Source organism: Lactuca sativa, chromosome 2 (assembly GCF_002870075.4).
Source record: "Lactuca sativa cultivar Salinas chromosome 2, Lsat_Salinas_v11, whole genome shotgun sequence".
NCBI classification, from domain to species: domain Eukaryota; kingdom Viridiplantae; phylum Streptophyta; class Magnoliopsida; order Asterales; family Asteraceae; genus Lactuca; species Lactuca sativa.
The window spans coordinates 219,406,648-219,420,560 of record NC_056624.2 but is presented as its reverse complement, the minus strand read 5'-3'; the positions used below and the strand labels follow the sequence as shown (position 1 = coordinate 219,420,560).

The 13,913-nt window shown below is 37.5% G+C and overlaps 1 protein-coding gene across 1 annotated transcript; it reads left to right on the top strand.

The window, feature by feature from the left end:
- Positions 1–8,149: 8,149 nt before the first annotated feature.
- LOC111901293 (protein yippee-like) lies at positions 8,150–9,983 on the top strand. The gene is made up of 5 exons (XM_023897145.2): positions 8,150–8,340; positions 8,956–8,999; positions 9,186–9,294; positions 9,388–9,443; positions 9,592–9,983. Exons 1-5 carry the CDS (start codon positions 8,245–8,247, stop codon positions 9,680–9,682), a joined length of 396 nt encoding a protein of 131 aa, XP_023752913.1. The 5' UTR covers positions 8,150–8,244; the 3' UTR covers positions 9,683–9,983.
- The last annotated feature ends 3,930 nt before the right edge of the window (positions 9,984–13,913 follow it).

Below are 13,913 nucleotides of genomic sequence, written 5' to 3'. Positions count from 1 at the left end.
TATATATATATATATATAGCATGTATTTTATATAAATACTTCATATCTATGTGTAAGATGAAAGTGACCATACACTCACCTTATAAGACGGTGATTGGACAGCATTTCGTCCCTTAAAACAATCTTTTTCGATGAAACCGGGATGTTTTCTCAAAAACCGGGATTTATGCGGGGAGAGTTTCGACTGAAAATATTATTTTCTCGGGGACTTCGGGGCTTCAGGACTTGCTTCGGGTGTTAGGGTGGTTCCCTAGACTTTGGGGGTGTTAGGATAGCTTAGAAGAAAGTGGAGGGTGTAAAAGTATAAAACTTTCTAAACAAATCTGCGAGGTCTCGCACCCCTTATATAGTGGCCGAAGTCTCAGGTTACGTTGGGCGTAATCTTAGAGTACGTTGTACATACTGCGTTGAGAAGTTCTTCGCTGGGCTAGGAGTGGATTACTTCGGACATGTTCATCCACGTGTCAAGCATGCGAAGGGTGTGTCATGGCCTCTTCTAGACCAAGCAAAATGCGAGTACGCTGGGCGTAGTGGCTACGTGCCTTCTGTTTGGTTTCCGGACTTCGGACGTGTCAAAGCTACTAACACAAATCGAAGCTAGTCCTTTGTATGTTGGGCGTACTCCTTTGTACATTAGGCGTGCTCCTTCGAGAAACTATTTTTCAAACTTCAAAATTTTATAACTTTCGCATACGAACTCCGTTTTTACGTTCTTTATATCTATGCGTAGGTGAGACCGTGCTCTACAACTTTCGTTTAGACTTCGTCGGCTAATTTTGACTTTATTTTTAAAGTTATATTTTTAACAGGCCGGGACAGGAAAGTCCGTTAAAAATTCATAACTTCTTCATCCGACTTCCGTTTTCATCTGTCTTTTTACCGTTAAACTACTATCGACAAGATCTTCGATTCTCGTTTAGATTGTGTCGGCTAAAAATCGTTCGATCTATAATTTGAATCTCGAGTTGCACACTGTTATGCCGATTCTTAGAAAAATCATAACTTCCTCATACGAAGTCAGATTTTGACGTTCTTTTTATGAAAGTTCTCGGTTTAACGAATACTACGACTTTCATTTAGATCATAAAGGCTAAAAAGCACTTTATTGTAAATTCACTTTTTATGTCACGCAGCGTTATGTTGGTTTTGTCGCGAAATTTCGACATGTCATAACTTCTTCGTTATAACTCGGATTTCGGTATTCTTTATATAACTCCAGAATTCTTGTTTCGACCACTACAACTTTCTTCATAGATATTGGCTTTATGTAACATTTTACTTTCCACGCTTCTTTTTATCCTTAATTTATTATATCATCATAATTAAATATAAGGCACATAAATTCACATAATTCATTCTTATTACTTCAAAACACGTTACAATAGTTGACCTAGACTATTACATCGTCTTTAATGCTTAGCCCAAAAACACGGGCGTTACACAAGCTCCTTAGCATCCTAAGATTCCTTCTTGAGTTGCGTACAGATCTGATGCTTTCAATAGTACGGGCCTAATACTACCTTCCACACCAACCCGTATTTGTCCCAAGTCGTCCTCTTAAGACTCTAAGTCACAAGTACTCTATCCCTCGTAGATATCTAACTAATCCCTCGACGAACTCCTCAAATAGATATCTAGACACTCAGCCTAGACTATTCCTCGATGCAAATCACCTCGCAAGGATCTTCGTCACCCTCGCTATCCACTCCGCGCACACCAATTGTACATGATACAGGGGATCGATAATCAGTTGAATAAATGATTCTTCCTCAAGTCCATAACCAAACAAGGAACAAGAAGAAAGGCTAAATCATGCATTCTAAGGCTATAAAGTCTTAACCATGTACAACTAAGCAGCATACCTAGAGCAATTAGCAAGGATGGGTTCAATCAAAGAAACGACCTCATAGGCTAAGGCATCACAAAACAAGAAACTCTAGCTCATACTCATGAAGATACCTAGCCTACTCTCTAGCATACAGTTCGAACAACTCAATAATAACTCATACTCTTAATATAATCAAGTAAGGGTATTTTAGGAAATCGTTGTTCGGGCTCTGGCTGATTGTACACACTGCTTCGTCTTGCTTTTCTCTTAAAGTTCTTTACTCTTTTAAAATCTTTTTTAAGAAAAGGTTCATTTCTCTTTGAAATTTTTTTTCAATTCCTCGGTTTGAGTCCATACATACCCGAGGGTGTGCTCGAATCCCTCAAACCAAAGCTCTGATACCAACTTGTAACAACTCAAATTTTCAAACAATTTTTATCATTTTTAAATTCTCAAAACATAGTTCATAGCATTAACCCATGCCAATATGTAATTGTCAAGTACAAAATATCATGAAACAAGTCAAATATCTCAGAATCCACATAAACTCTAAACATTAAGCTAGCGTGTACAATCATGTCGGTGCCTTTTCGCAATCCTGTGATGTACCTGCAACATATTTAATCAACACTGTAAGCACAAAGCTTAGTGAGTTTCCCACAATACCATATACACAAATAATTAGCCTCTCATGGCTGAATCTCGATAAGGACCCTCTGGTTATGTGTCTCAATGAAGACCCTCCAGTCTCACGCCTCTGTATGGACCCTCCGGTCACGGCTCAGTAAATACACATAATAACATAATAGTATAAGTCACAAAGACAGAATGCATAATAACACATAAACACATAAGACCCTCCGGTCCATAACATGAATAAGACCCTTCGGTCACACAAAAGTTACCACAGAAGTAAGTATAGTGAGAAAACTCACCTCTCATTGGAAAGCAATCAATCTCGCACCCGAATTGCCAGTCTAGACTCTGCCTAATTATATCATATTCATCTATAATTAATAATTAATACTAATAACCCCAAAATGCTAGGCCGAATCTCTCTACAAAATATCAGGAGGGTGAAAAGACCATTTTGCCCCTCCTTGACCAAAAGTCCACAAAATGGACAAGAGCTCAAAAGTCAACGAAATTCAACACCCAACTAGTACATTGGGCATACAACCCTCTACGTTGGGCGTACAACCAACAATGCATGCATCGGGGGGTCTCAACGCTACGTTGCGTGTAGCTGGGAGTACGCACGACGTACATCTCAGATTTCCACTCCTCACTTCATTTGGTCTTAATCTGTTAAGATAAATGTTATAACTACATATCTGAGTTGAATAAGGCCTAATACTTCATAAAGTCGTGGACTTTAAGCCTTAGCATGGTTGAACAAGTCCCAAACTCACAAACCCTAACCTTCCCAACACAAAAGTCCACATAACTCATGCATGGAGAGGTTTAGACGATCAAGTTCCCATTTTTATGAATCTAGACAACTAAATACACTAAAATGGATAAGAGACATGCTCTAGAGTTCACCAAACTCACAAAGCTCCAAGCTTGGGACATAAAACCCTAAAAATGGACCCAAAACATGAACTAACACAAAAATGAGCAAGTTCCGAACTTGATACCTCTGGAAGATGCACCAACTAGAGTAGAACTCAGATCCAAGAGCTAGAAGTACAAGCTATGCTTCCTTCAAGGCTCCTTCTTCACCAAAAGCTTCACAAGAACACTCGATGAGCCACAAACACTCACACAAGCTAAGAATACAAAATTAGGGTTTGAGGGAGGTTAGAGGCTGGAAATGGTGGCTGGAAATGAGGCCATCATGTTCCTTAAATAAGGGTACACAAGGGCATTAGGGTATTACTTTGAGCCTAGTACGCCCAGCGTACTAGGTGGCCTCCGCGATCAAGCAAAGTACATGAGTACGCTGCACGTACACATATGTACGCCCCGCATACTCGATTGCCATTTTTTCTTAATAAGGACTAGTCTTGACAAATGCATAAAAGATTAAGGTCAGCGAATTATACCTCTTTTCGGGATGTTACATCTCGAGAAAGGTTGGGAACAGTTTTTTATGACGGATCGTGGTAACAATGTGAGCATATTTTTGAGACAATCCATTGAGGGTATATATGACTAAGTTTTTTTCAGGGACAGGGAAACCAATATTTGCAAGAAGATTAGATATGGATTTAATTCGGGTACAATAACATGATGAAGGAGTCTCCAACGATGATGTTACGAAGCTCATCATCAAGCTCCATAGCCTTTGATTCTTTGTTCTCATGAAAAAGGTCTTCGATAACTTTCCATACTTGTGCAGCAGTGGCATCAGATGTGATGATAGACTAGAGTACCGATTGAGTGAGAGTACCATACAACCACTGCTTAACAATGGTGTCAACTTCAATCCACGTAGTACACTAAGTAACCAAAATACAGTGGGTTTTAAACAATTCTTTCCAAGAATCATAGTTGAGTCGATCAAGATCTAGGAGGAGAGGAACATAAGATTTTATGTTTGTAATGACGTAGATCTTATCTATGGGAGAGCATTTGGGATCAGAAGAATCTGAACTGGTCATTGTTAGTGAAGACGAGAAGGACTTAACAACCAAAACATGAAGATAAAGATCGGTAGAAGAAGAGAACATGAATGGCAGAGACGATGGAAAAATATGCCGCTTTAGGATCGGCTAGGGTTGATACAATGTTACAATCAATAATTTTTCATGAACAATAATTGTATTTCATCCAAAATATATAAAGGATACGTTTGTGGACTACCATATACATACATTGGGCCGTATAGGGTAAAAACCCAACAAACCAAATCTAATAAATAAATATACATAATATATGTATACGCTATCAGGAACATTAAACTCAAGAGGAAATATGATCGATGGGGAAGATGACCAGATCAATGGACTAGTGTTCTTGGTTTTGGTTGCTATAAAACAATAAGTTTTACATATTATTAAAATTAAATAAATAATGATAGTAAATAGTAATAAATATGTATCAATATTAATATTAATAAATACATATCAATATTAATAATAAAATAAAATAAAAATTAGTTAAATACTACAAACACGAGAATCACATAGAAAATCATGATCAATTTTTTTCATGTAGAATGAAAATGAGATCATACATTCTACACACTTAATAACTTACATTATAAAATGGGATAATGACTTAAAAGGGTAATATATTTTTCGATTTGTATACATTTGGTCACTGAGTTTTTTTTTTCGTTCACATTAACCCCTTCAACTTGTTAAACTGTACATATTTAGTCTTTATGACCGGTTACTCCAGGTTAGCCGGGAAAAATGACTTAATAGGGTAATATATATCTCATTTGGTACACATTTAGTCTTTAATATTTTTGTACACATTTAGTCCTTAATATTATTTTGTTTCAAAATAAGTCATTTTTGTTTTTGTACATATTCGGTACTTATGAATGTTTTCTTTAGGTTTTTCTCACGACAGCTTACGTGGGACAATCATTAATGAATTGTGTGGGGTTTTTGATGTTTATGTGTAATGTCTCATTTTCACAACCAAAAATTTTCATTTTTAAATAAGGCAAACTCCCTAATTATAAATCCATTATTAAGAAAAAAATGTTTATTCCAAAATACATTTATCGAAAATTAGAGTAATATAAGAAACGCGGAATCCTCAATATTGTTGATGAGTATGTACAGTCATGCATTCTTCTTCCCACGACCAACGATAAAACCTGAAAACATAAACAACTGGGTAAGCATAAACTTTAGTGAGTTTCCCTCAAAATAATCAATACAACAAACGTATTACCATGCATAACGGACCCACATTCATCATATTGGAATAATTTGGCCCAATCAGTCATCGGACTGGAATGCCAACATGCAACAGGTCCAATCAGTCATCAGATTGGAATACCCAAGGTTTGTTGGCATGCCGCCTTAACCTAACCGCTCTTCTCGAGTCTCCGTGCTTATAGCTTATAGCTGGCCCACACCGGGTATCTTGACCTACAACATATAACAAGACCACCATATAGCTATCCCACATAAGATGTTGTGAGAAAAAACCAAAGAAATCATTCATAAGTACTAAATGAATACAAAAACAAAAATGACTTATTTTGCAACATGTAACAACGTAAAATTTCAAAACAAATTTTTCATTTTTCATCAACCAAGTTCGCATAAAAACATTTTCAAATATTTCCAATATTTAGTTTTTGAAACACAACATATCCCAAGATCATAAAATCAACTCTCTCTCCAGTGTGTACGAGTCACGCCGGCGCCTTTCCACGGCCCTCGCTAGTACCTGAAACACATAACACAACAACTGTAAGCATAAATGCTTAGTGAGTTCCTCAAAATACCGCATACAACACATACGCCACTCGAGGCTATAATACGACCCTCCGGTCGATGTGTCTCAGCAGGACCCTCCAGTCTCATAGCTCGTTGGACCCTCTGGTCCGGTCATAGCTCGTTGGACCCTCCGGTCCGGTTTATAACATCATACAACATATATATATATATATATATATATATATATATATATATATATATATATATATATATATATATATCACATAACACATAATCTCATACGTAACACATAAGACCCTCTGGTCAGCACATAATACCACTCTAGGTAACGTATGGTGAGAAGACTCACCTCAGGTGTCTCGGTAAGTCTCTGACTCGGTAGAAATGTGATCTAGCCTCCGCCTAATCACATAAAGTAAATACTCTCATAAATATAACTATACTCACACCTTTCCTTAACACCCTCAGAAGGGTAAAAGACCATTTTACCACTCTCTTGGCTTAAAGGCCTTACTGTTGACCAAACCCTAAAAGTCAACAAAAGTCAACAGTCAAGCATTGACCCGACTCGTCGAGTGCACTAAGACGACTCGGCGAGTCTACACGTGTCCACTGACTCTCTTAGTCCCTCTCTTGGCACGTCGAGTCCTTCCCCTTACTCGACGAGCTACACCTGGCATGAATCGCGGGGCCACCCCGACTCAACTCGCCGAGTCTCAAGGACAACTCGGCGAGTTCCGCCTTGAACTCCAGTCCCCTAACTCTCCCTGACTCACCGAGTTATTTCCCCAACTCGGTAAGTCTACTCACTGAGTGATTTACGGGAAACCCTCATCCTACTCGCCGAGTCTGCTCTTTGGACTCGGCGAGTTCATGCCATGCACAAACTCCATAGGCCTCCTGAGGTCAGATCTGTTCCTTAAATTCATAGATCTATCCCTCCCAAGCATGATAATCACGTAAAGTTCAGACCTTGACACTCATATAACATCTAAATGGTCTAACTTGGTGATTTAGCCCCAAAAATGACATCCCAAGCTCATGGCTCCCAAAATAACTCATAAAGCTCCAAGGGTTAAGGTCTCTGGACCTCTTTGGGTCCAGATCCAAAGCATAGACTCAAGAAGGGACCAATTGCTCCACATATCCATCCTCTAAAGGGGCTAGAAAACCCTAACTCTAAGAATCAACACCAAAACTGAAAAAGGTCCGAACAAATACCTCAATATGATCTCTATGAACTCAGAAGTCACCAAAATCACACCTCCTTCAGCCTCCTCTTGCCTTGGTCACTTCCTTCTTGCAAACACACCAACAAAAGGATCAAGAATGGCCTCTCCTTCCTCACAAACGCTCTAGATCTCTTAGGGTTTCTCTCTGGGGTTTGGTAGCCGCAAATGACAGCCCTAAGGGCCTTTAAATAGGTCCCAAACCCAGGAAATTAGGGTTTCATTAAACAGCGTGGACTCGCCGAGTCCACTCATGAACTCGCCGAGTCCGGCTATGAACCCGGATACGAATCTGCGACCATACTCGGCGAGTTTCAACCCCAACTCGCCGAGTCTCCTTACAACTTCTAAAAAAAATAAGGAATAAAATATTATATCTGGGAATCCGGATGTTACACAACAACAAAAAAATATTAAGGACTACATGTGTACAAAAATATTAAGGATTAAATGTGTACAAAGTAAGAAATATTTTACCCTATTAAGTCATTTTTACCGGCTAACCTGAAATAGTCGGTCATAAGGTCTAAATGTGTACAGTTTAACAAGTTGAAAAGGTAAATATAAACAAAAAAAAATTCAACGACTAAATGTGTAAAAATCAAAAAATATAATCCCTTTGTAAGTCATTATCCCTTGTAAAATACATTCATAAATTAACCGTTAATTGTGAAATATGGGTCCACTAAACTACTTTGAACCAAAAAAAAAAAAAAAGCGTACGTTCGATTGCGTGGAATTTGAGTTGATTGATTCCTTATTCTTCCTCGATTTCACTCCCTTCTTTCTTTCCATTCTATCAATCGGTGTGAGAGAAATGGGGCGATTGTTTCAAGTTACGTTAGAGGGCAAATTTTACACCTGTAAACACTGCAAGACCCATCTCGCTCTTTCCGATGATATCGTTTCAAAGGTATGTACGTAGCCTTTTCTTCTTATATTAAATTTCCTCGCAGTGATTTTGTTGTTTTCTAATTGATTTTTCCGATCTAATCTATTTGATGTGGTGTGAAGATGATCGTGGATAAAATATTTGATGTGGAAGTTTTGATTTGGATTGTAAAATCTTGATTGATTGATTGATTGACTGATTAATAATCTTTATGTATCGTTTGAATTGGTAGTTTGATCGAAGGTCTAAATTACTGGAAAATATTGTTCCGGTTTTACCTAAACACCTTCTGTAACACTGGCGTAGATTTAGACTTAATTTACTTGATTTTGCCTTCCCCTTGTGTGTTTCTGTTTCAAGAAACTTTACCAACTCAAGTGGATCGCTATTCTAAACAGCTAACTACATCTCAATTTGCAAAATCAATCAGATTATTTATGAAGAATATATATAGGGCTGATTCTCAACTTTAGATCGAATCGAATTGTTATGTTACTGTTATAGAAAGAGGGAATTGCACATGAATCAGTTAGTGATCATTATTTATACTTTATCCCGGCTCAACTCTGATATACATGTAATTGCCACATCAAGAAGATATAAAGCTTGATCCTTTCCCTGTGTCTTTTGGTTCAGGCCTTTCATTGCAAGCATGGAAAGGCATATCTCTTCAATAAGGTGTAAGTTTTCCTTGCTCCTAAAGTGATGTGCCAATATAATATATAGCTTTATTTCATCAATTCCTACTACTTTCTTGTGAATAGAGTTTTAGAAGGAAGTTAGGTATGAGTAAGGAAATTTGTTTCTCTATGCCAATAAAACTAGCATATAATACATACATCATCTTATATTTTCTTGTTTTGCAGAGTAAACGTGACTGTTGGTGTGAAGGAAGATAGACTGATGATGACAGGGCTTCACACAGTTGCAGACATTTTTTGTGTCAAATGTGGATCCATTGTTGGATGGACATACGTAAGATTTATAACCCTTAACACACACACACACACACACACACACACTCTTTTTCTTTAAGAATCCATTTGTAATTTGATCTGTGACTTTCAGGAAACTGCTCATGAGAAGAACCAAAAGTACAAGGAAGGGAAGTCTGTCCTGGAACGGTTAGTACCCATTGGATAGGACACTGTGTTTGCTTTCATTGAAAAGACGTTTATGCCCTTGTCATTCTGATTATCAAAAATAGCAGTAGAAAGATCATCCAGCAGCAGTGCAGTTGAAGGGTGTTTGATCATACAATTGCATTTGCAGGTGTAAGCTATCGGGTCCTGATGGAAGCAGTTATTGGGTTAGTCATGAAGTTCATGCTCATTTTGGTGGAAGTGATCAAGAAGATGTTTGATAAATAACGAAGATGATGATGATGATGATGAACATGTACATTCTGAAACCTCACAACTCTTGTCCAGATTTGATTTGTAGCTCAAAATCAATCATGGATTGTTTGTTATCCGAAACTAAAGTATGTGTTGTAGATTTGGATGCTTATTGAGTAGTAAAAGGTATCAGTAAAAAGTCAACAGTTGTTACCCTTTGCTATAATAATAATAATAGCATTTAGGGGATTGCTTTTCTTGTAACTCGTATCAAGGTTTTTTCAAGTATTGCTGATAATACAAGTGTTGTGATCGTATCCATGTTTATTTTATGTATTGATATTGATATTGATATTGATATGATTGTTGATAAACTTTTAAAAAATAGATATATTTTTACTTATATAAATTTTAAAACTTGAAATAATTAATGAGTGGCGGGGTAAATTGCCAAGTTATAGGAAAACACAGCATTTCATAAAAACTAATAAAACTAAAATTCAATGGTTAAACCTCTTCAAGAAAAGTTTGATCTACTTAAAGAGTTAAGATGAAACAATTGTCATTCTTTATTATTATTTAATGACATTTGCCTCGTTGAATTATAAGGTTTTTGTCATATAGACCCATCTAACTTTTACTTTATGTTTTAAAAGACCAATAATATTTTTTTTGGTCTTTATGGACCCTCAAACTTGAAAATTACATGTCTCTTATACCCTTTACCCTAAAATTTACACACAATTGTCGGTTATCCATGAAGTTACTGCATAGGTGGACAATGTTGTCCACGTAGATACACAGTTGGCAAGTGACGGATCAGCTTCATTAATACGCTATTTAGAGTGCACTAAATGAAGACAAGATATTCAAAATCATTTCTAGTTTATAACATTTACTTTTCAGGTCACGAATCCTTAAGAATCGATTAGCTTCTCCTTCGATGGCATACTCATCTGGATCATCATCTGATAACCACACGGTTCTCGCTACTAGGAATCGTGACAACGACCTGTGCGCTTGTCGTCATCCAAAGTTAAGCGTAGAAAGGATGTCGATGTCAGATAAGAATCCAACTCGTAGATTTCGCAACTGCGTTGACTCTTTGGTAAGCATCGTCTTCTTTAAATCTGTTGTCAAGATTGTGGAATTAGGGTTTAGCAAACAATGGGGGTAATTTTGAGTTTAGGGTTTACTGTTCTCGATTAAGTGGATAGTGGAACGAGCTTCTGGTGAGTGTGTGTGTGACTGAATATTTCATTGGTATGTTTGTCTGTAGGTGGAGATGGCAGCTGAGAAGTGTAAATACTTCAAGTGGATCGATGATGAGCTGACACCACACTACAAGAATGCTTTCAACAATCCCAAGTATGAGTTGAAACTAATGAAAGACACTAGTTATGCTGCAAGACTAGAGAGAAGGGTAGCTTTGCTGGAGAACCTGAATGCTGAATCCATTGCTGCTAAAGAAATTGTTGATGGTGAGCTAGCCATGGCTGTTGAAGAAAAGAAACAATTGAGGGGTGAGTTGAAGTTTATGAGGTTAAAGTTCAGGATTGCTATGATGTTTCTTGTGCTTCTCGATTCTATGTTGATGATGCAGAAAGCAAAGGTGGTGGGATAGATATGGTTGGGGCTAAGGGATTGGGCGTAGTTAATGGTTTTTGGTGGTATAGATGCTCTCCCTTTTTGTAAACTTGGGGTTGGGGATATGAAGATCTTCTATGGTTTTTGGTGGTTTTTGGTGGGTATGATATAGATTAGTATACGTATGGATGTAAATGCCCTTGTTTGGTAAATGCCCCTGTAATTTAATCAACTTTTGTATGCCCCATGGACTTTTGTATCTATGGAAACAAGCATCTTTATTTTACTATAATTTTGTTCCACTGAATGGTCTTGTTAAGTGAAATTGAATACGGATAAAAGGCATTGGTTATTGTGGACCAAAACAATTGAATATAATGCATATCACATGGGTACAACAGACAAGTGAAAGTGATTGAGTTTGTGGACCAATACAGGTAAAAGGCATTGGGTAAAATGAGGACCACACATGGGATCCAGATCCGGATTAAAATGACAACATTTTGGGAGGAGTGTACATTTGTGGACCAACTCAAGGATTAAATATTGATAAAATAGTAGGGTACCATCACATATGATATTAGAACAATAATTCATAAAGACAAATTACATAGGGTTCAAACGACAGAATTAGGGGATCCATGTGAAGTTAAGTAAAGGTTCAAAAGACACAAATGTTCCCCATGCAGCAACAACATAAACTATTACATAACATAAAGGTTCAAAACATGACACGTGTAAAGAGACAAATCCTAATCTATATCCACTGCATTTGTTGTTGAGTTGCCTTCACCATTTTTCCCATACACTGCTTTTGCAAGTTTGGTTTTCAAAATTCTCTCAGAAGGCTTTCTTGTTCTAACTGCAACCCCCACTCCTCTTGCTTTCACCTGTAAATAAGAAAATTACCATATTACCCTTCCATTCAAAATACTTAAAACAGTATTAAGGGTATACTTGTACAGTTTCAAATAATAAAATTACCATATTACCCTTCCATTAATAATAAAATTACCATATTACCCTTCCATTAATAATACTAAAAACATTATTAGGGGTATACTTGTACAGTTTCAAAGTACCTTTTTCTTTTGAACACCATGCACTCCACCACCTTCACCACCATACACATCACCTTCACCTCCATGTACACCACCTACAACACTGTTAACTGATCCTTGCACACCTACTGCACTACCATTCACCGACCCTTCAACTACAGATTCTTGTACAAGGTAACATGTCAATATTTAAGATTTACAAATTTGCTTTGCTAAAATGACAACATCATTTCAATATACCTGTGTAGTCTTGGTTATCTTTGGTCTTTTCACCCTGAGCTTAACCGGCTTATTTGTTGTGGGGCAAGTAACCTTGTTGTGGCCAGGCATATGACAAACACTACACACAATAGGTTTACCCTTCTTTGATACCTTATGCTTCCCCATTTCTGGCTTATTTGTTGTGGGGCAAGTCACCTTGTTGTGGCCAGGCATATGACAAGCACTGCACACAATGGGTTTACCCTTTTTTGATACCTTATGCTTCCCCATTTTCTCTGTCACATCTCTCTTCCTTTTTGTTGCAGGTCTTCCAAGCATCCTTCTTCTTTGGGGAGGTGCTCTCCTATCCAAGAGTATGTGACAATTGATCCTAGTTTGTAGTTTCTAGCACAATTATGCTCAATCTTCAATGACTTGATTTGAAATGACACCTCATGTCTCATCCATGTAGCTCATAACCTGAATGGGCAAGCTCATTTGCAACACACCACTATCATTCTTCTTGAAGCATAGTTGGTATCCATTTGCCACAACATAGTTACATAACATATTTTTTAGTTGCTTTGGACTTTTAAATTTCATCCTAAGAACAGGTATGTGCCTCTTCCATTGCATATCAGGGTTGAAATGGAATGGATCTCAACATCTTCTTCTTCAACTTCATTGCCACCAGTATCACCTTCTGGAGGACATAACTTACTAAGAAACTCATCCCCAGTCGTCTTGTTCAAAGGTACGTTGTCAATGTCAATTACTTCAGCTTTAAGACCTACATTGGGATGGGTTTCATCAGGGGCAGTGTTTTCTTCTTTTCTAGGTACACCATCATCTTCAAGGCCACTTTCATTATCTTCACTAACAACTAGATTCATGTCATCATCCCACCATTCCTCCAACCGATTCCCATTATGATCAACATAAACTAAAATTTCCCCGTATTCATACCCGCTATCTATAAACTGGGCAAAATCCAAATCATCTACAATGAGACGAATCCCTCTAGATAAAGGGATGTTAGGTAAGCAGTAGTAGGCGTTTTGAAACTCTTCCCCGATAGCTCTATCAATAAAATCAAAAAAGTCTCTTACATCCATACCTGCCCAATCAACATCAGTGAAGAGGAACTTATTCCCACCAACATACCCAAAAGGATGTCGAACAAATACACCATTATAGTGTAGATGAACTCTCTGATATACAGCTTCGTTATCGTTCTCAGTCATGCAACAGTGATTCAAAGAGTAGAATACCTTCGACAGCAGTAGTGTAATCTCAGTAGTGGATACGATGGTTAAAAACCCTAGTTCAAATCTTCATTCCTCTTTTTATAAAACGACTGTGGAAAATGAATTAAGATTATTTACAAGTTTTTTCCACTCTAGAATTA

Excerpts from the sequence above, each read along its gene's own strand:
- LOC111901293 (XM_023897145.2), top strand. The coding sequence starts at position 8,245 with ATGGGGCGATTGTTTCAAGTTACGTTAGAGGGCAAATTTTACACCTGT. Across the intron at positions 9,295-9,387 it reads CCATTGTTGGATGGACATAC|GAAACTGCTCATGAGAAGAA; the intron begins GTAAGATTTATA and ends TGTGACTTTCAG. Across the intron at positions 9,444-9,591 it reads GGGAAGTCTGTCCTGGAACG|GTGTAAGCTATCGGGTCCTG; the intron begins GTTAGTACCCAT and ends TTGCATTTGCAG.